At 36.0% G+C, this 20,578-nt stretch overlaps 1 protein-coding gene across 4 annotated transcripts in view; it reads left to right on the top strand.

Moving 5' to 3' along the window:
- The window catches only part of TRIM24 (tripartite motif containing 24), a 93,193-nt gene extending 74,823 nt beyond the window's left edge, over positions 1-18,370 (top strand). For 2 of the 4 annotated variants that reach the window (XM_032868328.1, XM_032868308.1), the window contains exons 10-19: positions 2,603-2,773; positions 6,101-6,274; positions 8,422-8,557; positions 9,977-10,049; positions 11,126-11,294; positions 13,108-13,436; positions 14,539-14,671; positions 15,733-15,807; positions 16,569-16,718; positions 17,545-18,370. In XM_032868328.1, coding sequence (XP_032724219.1) covers positions 2,603-2,773; positions 6,101-6,274; positions 8,422-8,557; positions 9,977-10,049; positions 11,126-11,294; positions 13,108-13,436; positions 14,539-14,671; positions 15,733-15,807; positions 16,569-16,718; positions 17,545-17,754 — 1,620 coding nt within the window. In that variant the 3' untranslated portion in view covers positions 17,755-18,370. Of the gene's footprint in view, positions 1-2,599; positions 2,774-6,100; positions 6,275-8,421; positions 8,558-9,976; positions 10,050-11,125; positions 11,295-13,107; positions 13,437-14,538; positions 14,672-15,732; positions 15,808-16,568; positions 16,719-17,544 lie in introns of all 4 variants that reach the window. The other 2 variants (XM_032868318.1, XM_032868301.1) reach the window with 1 other exon arrangement.
- Positions 18,371-20,578: the final 2,208 nt, after the last annotated feature.

Below are 20,578 nucleotides of genomic sequence, written 5' to 3'. Positions count from 1 at the left end.
GTCTATAAGGAGGTTGTGTGTGCCTCTGCTTGGTGGGTATGTTCAAATCTCACTCTACATCTGTCCATAGGACACAGTTAAGTTTAAAGGACTACTTATAAAAATTGCTTGCATGAGAGTTCTTATTTCTTATTCCTTTGAATATTAATCAGGTAACCTGCATGGTTAAAGAGTTGTATGGTGCAGAGGTAGGACAGAACTAAGTGTTACAAACCGGGTAGACCGTGCATCTGTTTATTCAGCAATATGCCGTCTATTTCAGTGGACAGATCACACCTTGTTAGAGAGCACTGTCACCTGTTATTTTGTACACACTTCACAGCAATGCTTCTCACTCCTGAATCATATTTATTGCTGTGAGATACTCTTGCTCATGTGTATACATTAATTTTCCTGAACAGTGAATAGATGTTAGAAGGACATCTGTTATCCTTCATGGTTATTATGCACAGTTGGGAACTACTGACCTAGAATACAGTCAAAACCTATAATCATAAAGATACTTAGAGTGAGGGTGAGGATAATGGTGTTTATATGTCAGTTTGCTTAAGTGCTCAATTATTTTTCTTTTTTCTTTCTGTATCTTCCTTGCAAATTAGTTGATTCCATTTAATTAAAGTAGCACTGGTTTTGGTTTTTCTCTTATGTGCATAACTAGTTCCTAGTCTTATTCTTCAAAGTTTCCTCCCCTGTCTAACACAATCAACTGTAACAGTTTAGGAGAGGGAAGAACACCTGACGTCTTACCAAACTGTGAGCTCCTTGATGGCAGGGTTGACATCCATCCTGACACTGATTGCTCAGACTACATTACTCTAGCGCCAAGTGTCGTTCCTTGACTGTATCAATGTGTAAATCTGAGTGGGGCTGTGAGAGTGGGGTAGCAAAGGACTAATGGAAGTTCCTTCATTGTCTCTTAAGGACCATTTTGGGTGATTTCCCACTTTTTAAAAAGTTATCTCTTAGATAAATTCAGAACTTTTTCACTATTTCCACTGTAACTCCCCAGTTGTTTTCTATTACGTTTCTCTGCTACAAAATCCTTCAAGCCACAAAACTTTAAAAATCAAAGAGAATGGCTATGGCTTCAGGCTTATGCATCTGTACAGTTATGACATTTTCTCTAATACTTTTCTCTTCTTCACCCACAGAATTTCCCTTGTATTGAAACAGTATCTAAATCTATTTTTGAGTCCGTAATTGCTGGCCACTCTTGAGAGTTGTTAGCCAGTGCCAACTGATTTGTAAGAGTGGGGGGAAAGAAGTATTTACCCAGGAAAAGAGAGTAAATTCCACAAATGAGAAAGGAAAAGTAAAAATAGAGGGCAAAAATAAAACTACCTTTTACAGCTGTCTCCATCGGAGGACCGAAAGTTAAAGTTCTGTTACTTTAGCCCTGCACATTTCACGTTTGTCCCCTTGTGAATATGGAGGTTAATACTTCCCCTTCTGAGAAGTTCTAATCACATACAGTTGAGAGAGCTAAAAATAAGTACTTGCTTTACAACAAATTGCCAACCATAGAATTGGTTCACCATGAGACTGCGACTGGCATATAAGGTTACCTTTTTCTAGAAGACTGGTCTCAATTTCCAGGGCTAACATTTATGCACAAAGTAGGCTTGCCTTCCCAGCCCTTGCCCTATCGTATAACCCACCATTGTTGTCCTTGAAGGGTTTCCATTTGAAATCTATTTTCCTTTAGGGAAATTCATCCTCTCAGCTCTAATTAGTACCTTAATCCACCCCCAGCTACACACCAGCAGGTGTTTTGGTAATGACATAGCCGAGTAGATTTGGATGAAAGCTCTAGTCTGTGACCTTTTTCAAGTTCTCTAACCTTTCTAATGTTTAGTGTCCTCATTTGTAAAATGAGTGGAAGGTAATAATGAGGTAACACATGTAAAATGCTAATCATAATGCCTGACATATGGTTTGACCTCAGTGAGATCTAAAACTCATTAATTTTTAAATGTTATTAATAACAACTTTTCATAATTCATGATTTATTGGTTAGGAGTGCAGACCTTGGAGCCAGAGTGCCTGAGTTCAAGTTCCAGCTTCATCTTTAATTATCTTCATTAATCTGGGGCAGATTATTTAACTTCTCTATACCTCTGTTTCCTTTTCTCAAAAATGAAGAGAATTCCTACCTCATAGTATTGTTGGGAAGATTAAATGAGTTAACTCACATAAAGCCCTTAAAGCAGTACCTGGCATGTAACAGCTGCTCAGTAAATGCTAGCAATTACTATTCTACCATCACATTACTTTAGGAGATCTGAAGAGGGCAGTTCTTTGCAAAATGTAATCATCAGAGACTGCGAAGAATACCAAACACAAATTTTCCCTACTTCCTAACATGGCCTATGTCCAGTCCTTTTGTAACCTGCTTAAAGTTGGAAACATTCCCCCAAGGCTCTTTCCTAATAAAACTTATCACACAGTCATACACATTCTAGAAGGCTGCCTCTTTCCCCCATACCTGTGTTACAGTGTTAATAAGTTATTCATCTGTGACAGAGGTGCTGTCTTTCTGTGAAAGATTTGTCTTTCAAGGGATGATTGTTACTAAATTGGTTTAATTTCTTTTTTCCAGCAACCCCCTCCACGTTTGATAAATTTTCAGAATCACAGCCCCAAACCCAATGGACCAGTTCTTCCTCCACATCCTCAACAGCTGAGATATCCACCAAACCAGAACATACCACGACAAGCAATAAAGCCCAACCCACTACAGATGGCTTTTTTGGCTCAACAAGCTATAAAACAGGTATCCATATTTGCTTTCTTCAGCTTCTTGTTCTGCTTCTCTATTTTTAGATCACATTAAATTTACAGATAAAGCAATGAAGAGCAAGAGCAAGCCCCCCCCCCCACCCCGCCAGGATTGATTGATTTGAGAGAGAGAAAGTGCATGAGTGGTAGGGAGGAGCAGAGGTAGGAGAGAGAATCCTCAGGCAGACTCCTTGATAAGTGTGGATCCTGATGTGGGGCTCAATCCCAGTACCCTGAGATTATGACCTGAGCTGAAACCAAGGGGTTGGATGCTTAACTTACTGAGCCACCCAGGCAGCCCCCCCCTTTTTTTTTAAATAAATGTGAGTTACCAAGTTTATTATACACAGACTAATAGAAACAAAGCTAAGAGAAAAGGTCTTGATTTATAATTAACAAGAAAAATCAAGCCACTTATATTGATACTGGAATGAAGTCCCAGAATAATCAATGAGTCATAGTATGAATTTTGGAAATACTGATAGGTGTAGCTTTTAGCTGAGTTCATTAAGACAGAAATATTCTAACAAATACAGGTTATATTTCTGCAAAAGAGAACATAAATGAATCTTTAAGTTTTTATAAGGAGACTTCTAAAAACAAAGTTTTAATATGAGGTACCTAAGTATCTGATTAAGCTTAATATTTACAGTTATATGTTAAGTCCGATGAAGTTTAATATTTATATTCTCAATGTCTTTGGGTAAAATTATTTTTTAGATAAGACATTACTTTTTAATAAGTAAAAGTTCTCTTTGTCTTCTCCAAGAACTTGTGTCAGTAGTCTTTCCAGCTTAACACTTACAGATTGATTTCAGTTTTCAGTTTTTTTTTGCCAAGACCAAATTAAGGAATATGCTGTTTTCATAATTCTGTGATACTCGTTTAATCAAATGATCTGAAAATTGTTGTAAAAAGTACACACACTGTGTGTGTATAATTAATTAGGCTTTATTGTAATATCACCAGATTTTCTTAAATAATGTTTAACAAAAATACTTTTATTTAAAAGTCATACCTTTATTTCATCAGTAAAGGGAGGTTCAGGGGGCCAAACTACAGTTTAGCCTTAAACTTTCCTAATAATTTTGTGACCTTGTGCAAGTTTAATCTTTCAAATGTCATTTGCCCCAACTGTGCATTGAGTACCTTGTAGAGTTGTGCTGAAAGTGAGTGCTAACATATACAGAAACATCTAGCACATTCTGTGTACACAAATGTGTACTTTCCCTCTTCCCCATTTTTAATGGGTAGAGACACACACTAAGAATGTTTTTTAAAAATGTTTCCTGGTCAAAATGTAAACATGAACGAATAAATGAACAAACTAAGAAAATATAGTGGGGAATTGGTTTTCAGTTGGTTAATTTAATAAACTGTAGCATACTTGCACAGTGAGAATACTTTAACCTGTTGAGAAAATGTGGTAATCTATATGTGATTATGTTCTATGGGAAAAACCACGTTCTAGAATTTTTGTGGGGCATTACCTCATTTTCCTGGTTGTATATCTGTTTTATCATATGTATGACATATATGATTAATATTTACATCATATGTATATGACATATGTGTATGATATGTATATATACATGATATGTAAAAACCTGGAAAAATAGACATTATCTATAACTGTGATTATTCTGTGGGAGGGGAGGAGGATTAGGATCCAGAGAAAAAGAAAAAGATGGATGATGGATGGATGGATATATATGATGGGTAGGTGGTGAAGAGAGGACATTCACAGGTTTCTTTACACAATATTTTCAGTAAAGAATATAAATTAGATTTTTCAAAATTGGAATGCTTCTGACACTATCAGTCTTTATAGTGTAGTCTATGTATAAACCTTGTGTTTGGAGATTTTTTTTTTCCTTTGCATAGTCTTGAGATGCCTCTCAGTTGATTTCCTTTTATTTTATGTTTCATTATATTTTATTATGAAAATTTTCAAACACAGCAAGTTGAAAGAGTTGTATAGGAGACATATTGTTCTATGTCTCTCTGCCAAAGGCAGAGGCTTTAACCACTGAGCCACCCAGGTGCCCCTTTTTTGACAGGTTTTGAAGTACTTTGTAGAGAGCATCACGGTTCATCTATACTTCTCATTCCTAGTATTCTCTGAATTAATGTATTTGTCTCAGCTTTAACTGAGATTTAACATAAATAACAAAGAGTTTCCTCCAGTGTTTGTTGAGGTTTGATTATCTGTTCATATTTAAGAAGTGGGTTAAAAAAAAAAAAATCCTAAAAGCCTTGGTTGGTCTAGAGCTAACGTTTGATGATTGAGATTTCATGCTAGATTTAAGGCTATGAGGCAGATTTATTGGGAGAATTCCGAGTGTTGCCATTTTTAAGTCTTAGGCTGGCCCAGTTCCCAGAGGATCTTCCTGTCCTCCACCTAAAATGCAGGGCCTGGCTGCTCCTTGAAGCCACACGGGTAAGAATGGTAGGGGCCAGTGGCAGAGTGTGAGGGAAGCTCAGCATTCAGTGTGAGCATGGGTTCTTAATCTTCGTTTTCAGCGCAGTACTTTTCTGCCTTCTGCTGAACCTGGTGCCTTTCAGTCAAATGACAGTGTTTTACCTGTTTTAGACAATAGATTTCCAGCCTTCATCTGTGGAGATGGAGGAAGTCCACATTATCTTGGGGTAACTGCAGGTAAAGAAGGAAAGGAACATGGGCTTTAGTGTTTCTTAAACAGACTCTCAGCAGATTGTCCTGTTTTCAGCCCCAGATTCACCTTTCGTGCTTCTAATTCCCAAGCCCGTGAGGGTTCTGCAGTACATATTGACTTGCTGCTCTGTTTTCCGTGCTGCCAGCTTAGGTTTCAGCTTTAGCAAACTGACTAAGTGATTTGCTGTCCGTCCATCTTCTTTACAGTTTCCAAAATGGGATTTCTGTCTTCTTTCCTATGTTCTTTGAGTCAAAAGCCTTTTTAAAAAATTCCCCATAACCGTTACTTTAGTTTCAGATGTCTCAGGTAGGGACAGAAGTAAATGTATGTTTAGCCCTCCATCTTGACCTCAAAGTTCCTGTCTATGTATGTATTTCTTTTCCAAGATATATATAAGCTTTCCAAGATGGGCTAGTATGATTTCTGGTTAAAAAAATCAGTGCTTTTTATATTTTTGTTTTTGGACAGGATTAATGAAAATTATATATATCTGTCCATCTCCTCCCCTTCCCCCCACCTTTCAATTCAAAATATAGTTGAATTCAAATATCTTCTACTTTGTTTTGTAACAGAGGAACAGGGATTAGTTGGACATTTTATGTTTTGGCCTGCTGATAGACAACCTTTCTCCTCTCTTGCTACTGTAGTGGCAGATCAGCAGTGGGCAGGCTGCCGCATCAACTGCCAACAGCACATCCTCTACTCCTTCTAGTCCTACCATTACTAGTGCAGCAGGATATGATGCAAAGGCTTTCGGTTCACCTATGATTGACTTGAGCTCACCAGTGGGAGGTTCTTATAATCTTCCTTCTCTTCCAGATGTAAGTATACACAAAATTTATACTAAGAATCTTTTGAGAATTTTTAAGTGAACTTAGATCTGGTAAAAAGCCTTGAGTTAGTCAGATTATAGGTTGTGTGTTTGGTTTTAGAAGTCATTTTTATTCTTTAGAAATATAACAGCAGGAAAAATAAAAAGATGCTAACCATTTAAACATACTATGGAATATATTTCATGGCACTGAAGTTAAAGGTGTCTGTGAAAGAATGATTACGGTGATGGACTAGGGAAAGCAGGGAAGTGTAAGGATCTGGGAAGAGGTACTGGCAAGTTGAATTGCTGGAATGTGCTCTTTAGAGTAAGGTTGGCAGGGAAGACTAGAATTGGAAGACATCAGAAGAGGTGGAGACAAGTTTAACAATGGAAATGAAAACATTTCCTCCCAGATCATACTAGCCAGTGCAGAATTACCTCTGATTTATTTTATATTTAAATTAAATACATGTACTTGCTATTTTTGTCAATATGACTTTTTTTAAAAATCTCCAAAGGCAGAAAATGCAACATTCTATAGACAGATCTCCAAGTATAAGTTGATACTTATTTTACCTTATCTTAACCCTGTAAGGTTAGAAAACTGTGACAGAAACATTAAAACTTATAAGAAATACCTTGTCAGATTATAAAATAATTTAATTTTCATTTAGTTGGTTTTTCAAGTTATTGAGATCAACTAATACTTCAATGTTAATCTTACCAGAGTTTCGTAATTTTTAAAATGATGGTGTATACTTTAAATGGGTGGAGTACATGTATTTTTCATACTTTCATACTTCCTATGTGGTACATAGGAAAGCTTCTTTTGTCTCATTCCTATAATTTTATTTTAGCTTTTAGGATTACCTTGCAATGTAAATAACTTTTCTTACATTAAGATCCAATAGATCCAGTCACATTCCAGTATGTTTTACAGTCTGAAAAGTATTGGCCAAGGTATTGCCCAAGAAATATTGAACATAATTTAACATAAAGGTGTGCTTACCACCTACCCTAAAGAGGACCCACAGAAAGTAGAATTGTACTTGTGCTCTTTTCTCTGCAGTCCTCAGGTACAGGTGACACTTTGTCTCCCAGGCTTGCTCGATTGAAATTCTTTATCTGAACCATAGAATAAAGAAGCTGATTTGAGTCACTATTTTCTCAGTCCTCTCAGAGATGGTTCATAACTAGCACCATTCTAGATGGAAAGTTGAAAAGTAAATTCATCACACACGATCTGTGCCCTGGGACCGTAAGACTTAAGCCACTTCTAGAATCCTGATTGAAAAGGGCTGGAACTATGTTAGAGAACTGAACTTGAATTTTAATCACAAAGACATTTTGGGGAAATAAATGGTCTATTTAAGTATGATAAGTATTTGCATCTAGAGAATTAAAGTCTTATTCAGTAGAAATTTATCAGTATTTTAACCAAGAAGTCAATTAAGAAAGAGGTGTTTCTTGTATACCTGTTATATTAAAGCAAGAATCTAGAGAGAACCCATTCTTCCTACCAAATAGTAGTAATGTACTTAAATGAGTTAGTGTTCTAGAAACGTGTGACGTGTGGGCCTACTTGATCTATGTTGTCATACCAGAGCACCAGTTCTCAATGTGAGCCAAAGACATTGGGGGTCAGGGACTCCACAAGATCCTTCCTTTGTAAGGCCATATTTTCTTCATATTTTTCAACCCAAACCACACAGCACAACAGATTGTGTGCAGAAGCAGATACAAGAATCTAGTTGGCTGTTAGTAAGCCAAACTAAAGAGGTTTTCTAACATGTAAAACTGTGCTATTTTTCTCATCACCTTTTTTTTTTAATCGACTACCATTTGTTATTTTTAAATAAGTTAAGAAGCATTTTTTGTTTCAATTTTGATGGGTTTGAATGACACATGATACTCTTATCTTTGCTGATAACTTCTGAACTAGTATGTCCTCAGCATATTTACTAAGATGAACGTTAAGAAGAATGAAAGCTTTTTCAAGATTGTTTATGGGAAAAATATGCATCAGAACTTCTCAAATAGGATATTTACATATTATTTGATAGTAATTATACTATTAAAGTTTTCTATTAAATTTAAAGTAGCTTTTAACTTGCAAAGTCAGGATGCCGTGAAATAAATTTCTTTTCTTATAAGATTGACTGTTCAAGTACTATTATGCTGGACAATATTGTGAGGAAAGATACTAGTATAGATCATGGCCAGCCAAGACCACCCTCAAACAGAACCGTCCAGTCACCAAATTCATCAGTGCCATCTCCAGGCCTTGCAGGTAAAGTGGGCTTCTTTGATTTTGTGAGTGTGTCCCATTTTTTGCTCGACTTGCAATGACCCCTACACCCCTTTTTGTTGGATGATTAAAATGAGTCTGAGTTTTTGGCACTATTGAAAATTAGCATACTTTCAAAGTGGGAAGCAAAGGTTAAACCTCTGTACCTTTGCAATTTCAATAAAACTTACAGGCATTAGAGCATTCCCAAGAGGAAATTAGTATTATACATTCTCTTTTTGATAAGTTTGCCCGTGTTGTGGTCTCTTTTGGGGTGTAAGTTGCCTAGGGTCAAAATTTAGCAGTGTCATTCACTTCCTGGTGGTTTTGTTTGATATTTAATTAATGTTTAAAAAATTTTAACATACCTGCTCATTTCCTTTAAAGCATTCTATACCTACTCCCAGAGACCTTGGCAAAATAGGTACCCTAGAACAAAATAAGGAAGGAGGAGAATTTCTCAAGTCATTCACCAGTCACGCAACAGAAATAAGGCAGTTACACAATTTAAAAGGAGATGCTTATTTAAAACATAAACTGGAGGAACACTGTTGACAAAATATGGCAGAGAAAATGTTGAATTATAAAACAAGTTTGTACAAATAAATAAGGCAAGTACTCAGTATTGCCAAAGGTCATGAGTAGATAATTCCCTGAAGAGGAAATACAAATAGCCAGTAACTTGGGCATTAAGTCTCACTAGTGGTCATTAAAAATACCAAAACAAGACATAATTTTTAACTATTGAAGTAGCAAAGACTTAAAATAGTGAAAATACTCATTGATAAGAATGTGAGAAGAGAATACTCCGATACATAGCGGGCGGGAGTGTAAGTTGACAAAACATTTCTGTAAGCCATTTTTACAATATTACTAAAGCTAATGTTTATCCATTGCTGACTCTGTACTAGGCATTGGACAAAGTATCTTAAGTGCATTGCCTGGTAGAATATTTGTTTCAGTATCTCCATTAATTGGTCTCTGTGTGGCTTTCTTACTTGGACTGCTTTCATATCAGCACCTACCACTTTTTATTGTCTTCTGTAGCTTTCACTGATGCTGGTGTCCTCACTGACATTTTACCATGGTTATTCTAACTTGGGACATTTGACAGTGTTTGGAAACATTTTTCGTTGTCCCATTCTGGGTAGGAAATAGGGAGGGAACTGCTAAACATCACACAGTGCACAGAACCCGCCCCCAAACGAAGAATTATCTGGCCTAAAATGCCAACAATAGGTTGAGACCCCTGCTAGTCTAAGGGAGTTAGACTTTGCTGGGAGTCCCAACAACTGCTTACTGTTTTTTTATTATTTAGTTGTGTTCCGGTTTCAATGTAGTATTAAGTGAGCACATTCAATAGGAATTTAATACATAATTATTAACTCATTTTATGAATGTGAATGATTTCCTCTTCTTCAGGACCTGTTACCATGACTAGTGTACACCCACCAATACGTTCACCTAGTGCCTCCAGTGTTGGGAGCCGAGGAAGGTAAACTGACTCAACCTTATTCTCTCATATATAAATCTCCAGTTAGGTTTCTCTTGACAGGTGCTCCAACATGCTCTTTTTTGAACAGCTTCCTTTACTTTTAACTTTTAAATTAAAATGTTAATAATTATTATATATTAATTTGATAAACTAGTGGATCAAGTAAATAAAGTGCATTTTTGTCTTTAAAGGTACAGAAATTGGGATGGGGTTAATATGTTGAAAATAAGAAAATACATTTGACTTTAGCCTAATAGCAAAGAAAATTTAAATGAAGTAGGTGTCACATGCTGTACTATATAGGAATGTATACAAATACAGGCTTAGGGGGAAAAGAAACAATAACTTTATACTAACTTCGGTGTTCTGACTTTTTTTAAGGCCAAACATTAATTCTGCCTTAAAATAAACAAACTCATAATAGTTGAAATTCTATCTCAGCTTACTGCTTTGCTCCTCTACTACTTATACTTGCAAATTTCTCCTAGATAAGGAACCCAGTTCTTAACTTGCCTAATCATATGGAAGAAGCATTCTCTGAAGAGAAAAAGGTTGCTTTTAATCCCCTAGAACACAGTGGCTATCTATAAAAGGTTTTTGTCCCACTACACTTTTAAATAGCAGAACACCAATAACTTATGTCTCTAGTTAATTGTCTTCACACTTCGTGACAGTAAATCGTTAATGGGAGTCCAGGGTCTCTCTGTCACTGAATAGAGAAGGAAATGGGACATGGGAAAGCCTAAAAAGAAGATGCTAGCTCTAAGATACTGAGCTTCACTTGTAGAGTTTCAAAATATTGAAGCCAATTTTCTTTTAATTCAGATTTTATTTAAATGTATTTAAATGTCTTTCCAGAAGTATAATGTAACTATTTAGGTAGGCTAATATGTAAAACTTTTTATACATGAAGCAGTTGCATTTCAGTTATGTATCATTTATTGATAATGGAACATAGTAACCATTGCTGTGAAGATATAGCATTATTCCTGAAAGCTGTTGTTACACTTTGTCTTGAAATGTTTAAGGTGGCATTCTTTGATTTTTTTTTTTTTTTTCCCCTTTCTTTCTTACAGTTCTGGCTCTTCCAGCAAGCCAGCAGGAGCGGATTCTACACACAGAGTCCCAGTGGTCATGTTGGAGCCAATCCGAATAAAACAGGAAAATAGTGGACCTCCTGAAAATTATGATTTTCCTGTTGTTATAGTGAAACAAGAATCAGATGAAGAATCTAGGCCTCAAAATGTAATTATATTAATTTGGGGAATACTATGCCTATTTGGGGGATAGGATGAAAGAAACTTTTAAATGGCAAATAGGAGATTATAATTTGTTATATTTGAAAACCAGGAAATAGTCAACCAGGGTTGAAAAATGTAAGGAAATCTCTCAGTAAATTAAAAAGATGGATAGAAAACAGGGAGAAGAGTTTGAAAAATCAGAGGAGGTTGGGTATTTGAGTAAAACACATGGAAGATAACTGCCCAAAAAATAATACAAGGAAGCTTACTGTAACTGAAAAGCATAATCATCTGAGTTGAAAGGGCCCATCAAGTACCAGAACATTAAATGAAAAAAGGACACTAGTTACTACCATAAGTTTCAGAATACTGGGATTTCTAAAAGCCTCCACATGGAAAAAAACACCTTATACAAAGGATCAGACATCATAATGGCACCAAGTCCTCAAAATGGACACTTGAATCTGAAAGATAGTAAGGAAATATCCAAATTGTGAGGGGAAAATATTTCATAGCCAGAATTCTGTATCAGTCATGCATAGAGATTAAATAAGCATTTTTTAGACATGTATGTAGGGTCTCAGAAATTTTAATTCTCATGCATTCATTCTCAGATACTTGAGAATATGCTTCATCAAACATGGAGTGAACCAAGAAAGAAGGTATAAGATCCCAGAAATGGGATCTAACACAGAAAAGAGTAGCTCCCAGTACAACAGCTTCTCTAGTACACCATGTAGCAGAGGACAGAAGGCAAAATGTTTGGCAGTATTGAAAGGCATTTTATTGCCCTATGGGAATTTGTGAAAATGGCTTAGAGTTAGGGACTAGAAAAGTAAGCAAATGAAAGGAAGGAAGGGAAGCAGGAACAATTGAACCATAGTAAAAACAGACAAAAGAGGAAGTGTAGTCAGAGTACATTGTGTAGTTATGTAATGAACAATATTTATAGTCCTAATTATATAAACAGACACCTGTATTACACAAATTTGACTAAAAACTAGATCTAATCAGGATATAACCTGAATACACATTTAACCAAAAATTGAATTTTTCAGGATACTTAACCAGTGCAACAATGATACTGACTTGGAATAGATGTTGGCCATAAAGTTATACTGGTACCTAACAACTTAAAAACCATAACAAAATAAATAAATTGGTCCTTAGTAAAGCTTAAGAGGGTGGCATGAATGGCATGTGTGTGTAGGGAGGGGTAGAGAGGCAGGAAAGATTAGAAAAATCTAACCTTCGATACTAAGGAATATATATTTACATATATTTAAAACTGAGCATGACCTGAGCTGAAGGCAGATGCCTAACTGACTGAGCCACCCAGGTGTCCCAAATTTAGATTCATCTTAGAGTTATTAATGGCTTCTGCAGAAGTGAAATTCTAGGATTTAAAGCACTGTACTTGTCTGTGAGTGATAAAAATTCAACAGTAGGCATAGTCTCTGAGTATAATTTGAACTAATAGCTCAGTGTACTTACAATTCATAGGGTTGACTCTCCACTACCCACCTATTCTCTCATTTCTGTAGCTGTCAGCAAATAAAAAGAGATTTCTTATATTATCCACACTCCCTTTCTGCTGATTGTGTATTTTGATGATAGTTTTTAGTAGAGGTTCATGTCTTTATCCCTGGGGACTCCTATAACAGCAGTAAACCTGTCTCTTACATTTTCACTTCTTCACTACTTCTTTTGAAGTACCCGGGTGCCTATGAGAGAGGATTCTACAGTCCGAAATTGTAATAGTACAAATAAAGAATGTCAGTTTTGAGAAATAAGACACATTCTTCTTTCCATTGCAGGCCAACTACCCAAGAAGCATACTCACCTCCCTGCTCTTAAATAGCAGTCAGAGCTCTACCTCTGAGGAGTCTGTGCTAAGGTCAGATGCCCCTGATAGCACAGGAGATCAACCTGGACTTCACCAGGAAGGTTCCTCAAATGGAAAGTCTGACTGGCTAGATGCCTCCCAGAAGTCACCCCTTCATGTTGGAGAGACCAGGAAAGAGGATGACCCCAACGAGGACTGGTGTGCAGTTTGTCAGAATGGAGGGGAACTCCTGTGCTGTGAGAAGTGTCCCAAAGTATTTCATCTTTCTTGTCATGTGCCCACTTTGGCAAATTTTCCAAGGTAAGATGGTATTTGCTTCCCTTTCCCACATTCTTTCACTGTAAATAACAATAACTGATCATTGTAATGTAACATAAAACCTTAGAAATGTAAATAAAAGTCCACTTCACGCAAATGCATACTCCCAAAACCTTCAACATAGAGTTTTCAGTACTCTGCTTCCCATTCCCTGTGCATCTCTCAAAAACCTAGACTGTTGGGATGCCTGGGTGGCTCAGTTCATTAAGCGTCTGCCTTCGCCTCAAGTCGTGATCCCAGGGTCCTGGGATCGAGTCCCACATCAGGCTCCTGGCTCAGCAGAGAGCTTGCTTCTCTCCCACTCTGCCTGCTGCTCTCCCTGCTTATACTCTCCCTCTCTGTTAAATGAATAAATAAAACCTTAAAAATTTTCTAAAAAAAAAGAAAAGAAACCTAGACTGTTAAGAAAGAAAAAAAGATAGCCAGTCCTTCAAATTATTAGATTCTTACCCTAAAGAACAGTGATCCTTGTGCATAATAATTGCCAAAATACTCCATCGGATCTGCCAAGCATTGAGCTGTATCATTTGCAAATATATCAAGTACATTTTCAAACCAGCCCTGTGCGATGCTACTGCTGCTGCTGCTGATCATGACGACAACGACGACGACGAACAGCAGCCACTGGGTTGATCTCTTTTGATCTTTTTAGTTCTTCAAAAGCTATACTTTTTAAATTTTAATTTTACGCTTGAAGTTGCAAGAATAGTACCAAGAACATTTCTTTTTGTTGAATCATTTTAGGGAAGATGCCAGTTTTGCCTCACATCAGCCATAAATTAATGTGTGTGTGTGTGTGTGTGTGTGTGTGTGTTTTATGTGTTTATTTCCCATATGTGTTTCATGCCTCTTTGACTAGACGAATATTTACGGCTTTGATCCTCGCACTGTATTCCTGCTGTAAGGCTCTCTCCAGCATGGTGCTATGTACATAGTGGTTATGCATGCAGTAAACCCTCAGTGATTACAGTTCATGCCAAACCGACAAATCTGTACCATAGATGGTGGGGAGGAGGTGGGAAAGAGAGATGGTGAAGAGAGAAATGACGCAGTAGGAATTCAGAAGTACTTTATCCCCCAACAGTGGAGAATGGATTTGCACTTTCTGCAGAGACTTATCTAAACCAGAAGTTGAATATGATTGTGATGCTCCCAGTCACAACTCAGAAAAAAAGAAGACTGAAAGCCTTGTTAAATTAACACCAATAGATAAAAGGGTAAGTTTTTTTTTTTTTAACATTTCTAACATACATTGTTAGTTAAACAGTTTTTTTTGTTAGATGGGGATTATTGTAATGTCAGTGTGCCTTTCATTAAAGAAGTGTATATTCAATCAAATTTTATACGGGCCTCTTTTTCTTTAGTTTTTGTATAAGAGTATAGGAATCTTGAATAATATAACTTATAACTTTTTCTGGTTAAAAATAATCACAGTACTGCCTATACATTTTCTAGAAGCTTAAAAGACTGTACTGGAGCAAGGTAAAACATGTATCCTCTTTGTGGTTGAGAATTTTAGTTTACCTTTAGTAAATTTGTTTTATTTCTCCTGTAAACAAATTTTCTTCCTAATTTGTTGAGAATCAGCAGGAAAGAGAAGGGCTTTTCTATTTACTCTTCCTGGAAATAGTTCCCTTCTTTTACCAGATGGTACTGGGTTATACCTCAAAGCCAACTAATATAGTTAAGTGTAATTGACATTTAAAGCTACTACATCAACACTTCTTTAGTAGTTAAAGAAGTTCTTTGCTAAACTATTGAGTAAAGCAATCGGTATGAAAGTTACTGTGCAAGAGGGGGCCCAAACACACACTGCCAGTGCTACACAATAGTTACTGGGATTAAACCCTCAGCAGAGCAGTAGCCAAGTGCCTGGATAGTACCATGTGCATTCGGAGGCAGCCTTAGGACTGGACACACTATAGAAAAGGGTCCCTCTGTGGATCTCTTAACATACATATACCCTTCTTTATTGACTATTAATAATCAGTATATAAATTAGAGAGATAAGTGGAAATTTGTTTTTAGAGAGCTTTAGATAGGTTTCATATGATACTGCTTTTTGTTCCTATAAGAACTGCTCTCCTATATCACACACAGCCCAAACTGTTACACTGTAGAATTCAGTAAATGACTGAAGAGATCAGAACTCTAAGTATTGATATTTTTCTGGTATTCATCTGGTTTTAATTTTTATTGTATTTTGAGACCCATGGCATTGGTATTAAAAATAAGCTGTGACTTCATTATTTTACTATATTTTTATGTTTTTGCTCAGAAGTGTGAACGCCTACTTTTATTTCTTTACTGCCATGAAATGAGCCTGGCTTTTCAAGATCCAGTTCCTCTGACTGTAAGTATTAACATCATTTTGTGCATTTTTACATAGCAGGATGGTTTTTGTTGTTGCTTTTTAGAGTGCGCACTAGTGGGAGCAAGGGGGTGGTGTAGGGAGAGAGAATCCTAAGCAGACTTCATGCCTAGTGCAGGGCTCAGTTTCATGACCCTGAGATCATTGCCTGAGTCAAAATCAAGAATTGGACACTCAGTCACCCAAGCCCCCACAGTAAGATGATTCTTCTAAACTTGATTTGAGAGAATGTGGTTTTTCTACCATTCTTTAGTAGTTAGTTTCCTATATCTAATCCAAATCTTAAAGCTTTATTAACACAAATGGAATACTTTGATCTTGAATACACTTTAATGTTCACAAATTGGCCCCAAGCTTGTATTCATTTCTCCTAAATTCTCGTGTATTTTACCCACTACTCTCTGCAATGATTTCTGTTCATCTCTTTCAAAAGGCTTAGGCATATAGCCTAAGCTATTGGGGAAAAGCTTACAATTTGAGATAAATTCTTTGTACATATTTTGATTTACACAGGTCCAGACTTCAAGTACTAAGTAAATTTATAACAGTAGAGGAAGGGGTGTCTGTGTGGGGGGGGGGGGGGTTGGTACCATAGGTTTGCTATATTGGTTTCTTTATCAGTGATAAAATAGTACACGGAAAAGCAATGGGAACAATCTGAATTTTATTTTCCTGCTTGCAAAATGTATTTAGGACTGGTAGAATTTAGTCTTTTTATTATACCATCTCATTTATTTTGAAAGGTGCCTGATTATTACAGAATAATAAAAAATCCAATGGACTTGTCAACTATCAAGAAGAGACTACAAGAAGATTATTCCATGTACACAAAGCCTGAAGATTTTGTAGCTGATTTTAGATTGATCTTTCAAAACTGTGCTGAATTCAATGAGGTAAGAGGAAAAAGCAAAAAAAAAGAAAGAAAGAAAAAAAAAGCACAGCAATGGGGAGGTAATATTAAACCAAACACTTTCTCAGCAAAAGAGATGAAGATCTATAATAGCATAAATTTCTAGAAGTTCAAGTTTGTTAGGGAGTGAAAGGTAATTAGGAAGACTGTGTCCACATTCCTATTATTCCTATTCAAAGGTTTATTATATGGTACGTGGAAATGCAAATTATAGCTGACAACTTGAAAACAATTTAGAAAATATTTTTATCTAGAAGCATCCTTTGTCATTCCCACCTTTATTTCTTAAAATATGGCACTTCCAGACTAAGGTCTTCTTGATGTTGATCTTGAAATATTAAGGTTGTGGTCTAAATAGCTCTGGTATTTAAGTTTTCTCAGTTTTTGATCTGTCAGTTTATCTGAACATCTGTCAGACTTACAGACTTTTGTTGATGGTTTGTTCTCTGTATTGGTTATTTGTTCCAGAGATCCACATTTCATTTAATTTGCTTTAAAAAACACCCGTTCTGTGATTCTGTGACTATGGCATCTCTTTGATAATCTCAATTTAGTAATACAGTAATATAGCTATCACTACCTTATAAAATAATTCAGATGACTCCAAGCCTTTTATTTACTTATTTAACCTTCTCTAGACTTTGTCTAGCCCCAGACTGTTACTTACTTTATATCAGTGATGATACATAAACATTTTCCCAAACTTGAGTTAAAAGAGAAAATGTGAGAAATATACTTTTTTATTGACTGTTGACTGTGTAAAATATTGGTGTTTGTTTTTAATTCATGTTTTTATTTTTATCCAACAGCCTGATTCAGAAGTAGCCAATGCTGGTATAAAACTTGAAAGCTATTTTGAAGAACTTCTAAAGAACCTTTATCCAGAAAAAAGGTTTCCTAAACTAGAATTCAGGAATGAATCAGAAGATAATAAATTTAGTGATGACTCAGATGATGACTTTGTACAGCCCCGGAAGAAACGCCTCAAAAGCATAGAGGAACGCCAGTTGCTTAAATAAGCAACACCATTGGTGTGAGCTGGTTTTTAGATTTTTTGTTTTTGTTTTTAAAAAACATTTTGTCGGTAATTTTAACATCATTACAAAAAGAGTTTGTCACCACTCTGATCTGTAAGTTTTTGATGTTTACTAGATTTTGATTTCCTTAATAAACCATTTCTTTTAATCTTCTTATTAAGAAAGAAAAAGAAGGGAAGTAAGGAAAGGAGTAAAAGGGAGTCCGAGAAGGGAGGGAGGAAGGAAGGGAGAAAGAAGCATCAACAACAAAAAGACATTCTTCCTACTTCTTGGATTTCAGAACTACAGTTTGAAGTGATAGCAACTATAGAAAGGAAATAGAGTACGTATGAACTCTTAAGTTGAAAATTTAATGTGGTTTGGATGTATGCATTAATCCATTTTTAGAAAATACCACTACCCATTAATTATGGCCCAGCCATGAGTTTAGGTGTATGGTACTTAAGAACAGTACTCCGTGAACATGAGTGGTAATAAGAGTTCTATCCTAGAATGCTGACTGGTACAACAAAAAAGTAGATTAGATGCTATTAAGAAGGCACCTAACAGCATATCATGTAAGATGGCAACTGTATTAAAGAAAAAGCAGGAAAACAAATGTTTGATTTTTGTTTTGTTTTTCCCTTGTCTGTAGAGGTGTTTGGTAGAGCAGGTGTTCAATGCCATTTTTCGTACATTTCTAAATATAACTTCTTCCACTGAAGAAGTAAGTGTACACGTTCGGTTTGCTGTGTGTGTCTGTGTGGTTTGTTGTTTGCTTTTTAACTGTGCAGGTGATCCTTTTATAACAAGACTCATTGTTTGCAGTATGGCTGTTAGTGGAACTACCGAGAACATAAAATTACAGCAGTGTGCGCCATGTTTGATGTGAGGATTCTTCAGCATATACCCTATTGGGCATTAAATACAAGTTCCCCTGAAAGGGACTAGTTTTGTGGTTTTCATCTTTCTTTATAATTTGGAATAAAAATCTGTTGTGGAATTTGGGAGCAGGCAGTTGGAGGGAATTACAATGAAAATTTTTAATTTTTCCTGAAGCTTCTGTTTCCTACTTTTTAAAAAGTCAGTACCTGAAATTGAATCTTTTATCTTACTTGATTTTGAATTTCATTTTCATTCTCCTGATAGAGGTACAAAAGACCAATCTTCTGAGAGTAAGCACAGTGTTAATGAGCCAGACCTTGCTAGTTAAACTGACATTCATTTATTCCTTTTGCTTGTTCAGTGTCAAAGAAGGAAACTAAATTTAGAAGAAAAAAATTGTGCCAGTCTAACATTTGACAAAATATTTACACATGAAGTTTTTCAAAGTAACCTTTATAAAACATTAATTGACTAAGGGAATTTTTCTCTTTAGGCTGATAGAATAAAAATAAGGCTGAGGTGAAAGAACCTTAATCTTTGGATGGTTTCAACTCCCATGAATTACACCTAGACGACTTGCTTTTTTCCACAAGGCATTCCTTCTTAAAATGGACAATTTGAAAATATCCTGGGGCTAATTCATTGTGTTTTCATATGTTGTTAAAGATAAAATAGAAAACTGAGGAACAATAGCTTCTTGTCATAGACTTAGGTCTTGTCAGTAATATGTCAATTACTTATTAATGGTTAAGAAGTCTTAATCACTTTTCCAAATATGTGTTTCAGAATAGTTGTTGTATTGTGAATATGCATTAGACATTTATTCTCCAAAGTCTGAACAAATTTTAATACCAGTGCTTATACCATTTAATTTTTTTTTCTCTCTAGCATTTTTAGCACAGCGGCTGTGGAGGTTTTGCTAGTAAGCTTATTGTTAATATCTCAGAATTCTTCTGACCATTTGTTCTTCCATACTTGTTTCCCAAGTTAAAACAGCAACACAGATAAATTTTGAGGAGGGTCACAAAGGGAAATAGCACTTAAGGGAGAAAAATATGTATATATAATTTCTTAAATGCATCTGAGCCAGAATTTCTTCTTTTGTGCCCAAAACTTTCATTGTTACATTTAGTCATAATAATCTTTTAAAAACAGTATTTCACCTTTACTGGTGTTTTTTTTTTTTTTTTTTGCGGATTGAAAGGTAGTGTTAAGAACCATCTTTCCTATAATCACACATAATATAAATTACATTAAAACTAGTATTTCTCTCTCCAAACAACCTTTTCATAATGGTCTTTAAAGTCCTGTGACCTTATTTACAAACACCTGTGTGTCTGGGTGGATCCCAGTTTAGTAGTTCTTATGAGGTGAGCCTCACCCATAGTTCAGTGTGATTCAAACAACCTTTACCTAAACTTAAAACACTCCAGTGTTTACCTCTGATCAAAAACTCCAGATTTCCTTCTGGAGGAAGGAAACCACTAGATTTGGAACCACAGCCCAGTGTCACAGATGTAAGACCCTGTAATGCTAGATGTGATAACATCTGGGCCAGGGCTTGTGAATTGAACAGAGCTAGGATTTGTGGGAGCTAGGATTTACCTAATTCTGGCTCATCAAAACTTTTCCAAGTATCAAGCATCTGATATTTTTGGCATAAGGAAATAATGTATTCAGAGTACATTTGGACATGAGCATCTGGCAATGCAGTTATTTTGTCCTTTCAATTAATAGGCCTTGCTTATCTTCTCTGAGTGGAGGGTTAAGAAGTTGGATGTGCTAAAAGGAAAATTCCCTCTTGGTAGTTTTACTTGCTTTTCCAAGCTAAAGAACAGGCTCCACATTTTACTCCTATGCCATAGGATAAATGCAATATAACTTAGGAATACTTCAAAAAGATTCACTCCACAATCAGAAGGGTGAGTATACAGTTGATTGC

The sequence above is a fragment of the Lontra canadensis genome, unplaced genomic scaffold (assembly GCF_010015895.1).
Source record: "Lontra canadensis isolate GAN:19392208 unplaced genomic scaffold, GSC_riverotter_1.0 scaffold2, whole genome shotgun sequence".
Classification (NCBI taxonomy): Eukaryota; Metazoa; Chordata; class Mammalia; order Carnivora; family Mustelidae; genus Lontra; species Lontra canadensis.
This window is presented reverse-complemented; position numbering and strand designations above follow the sequence as displayed.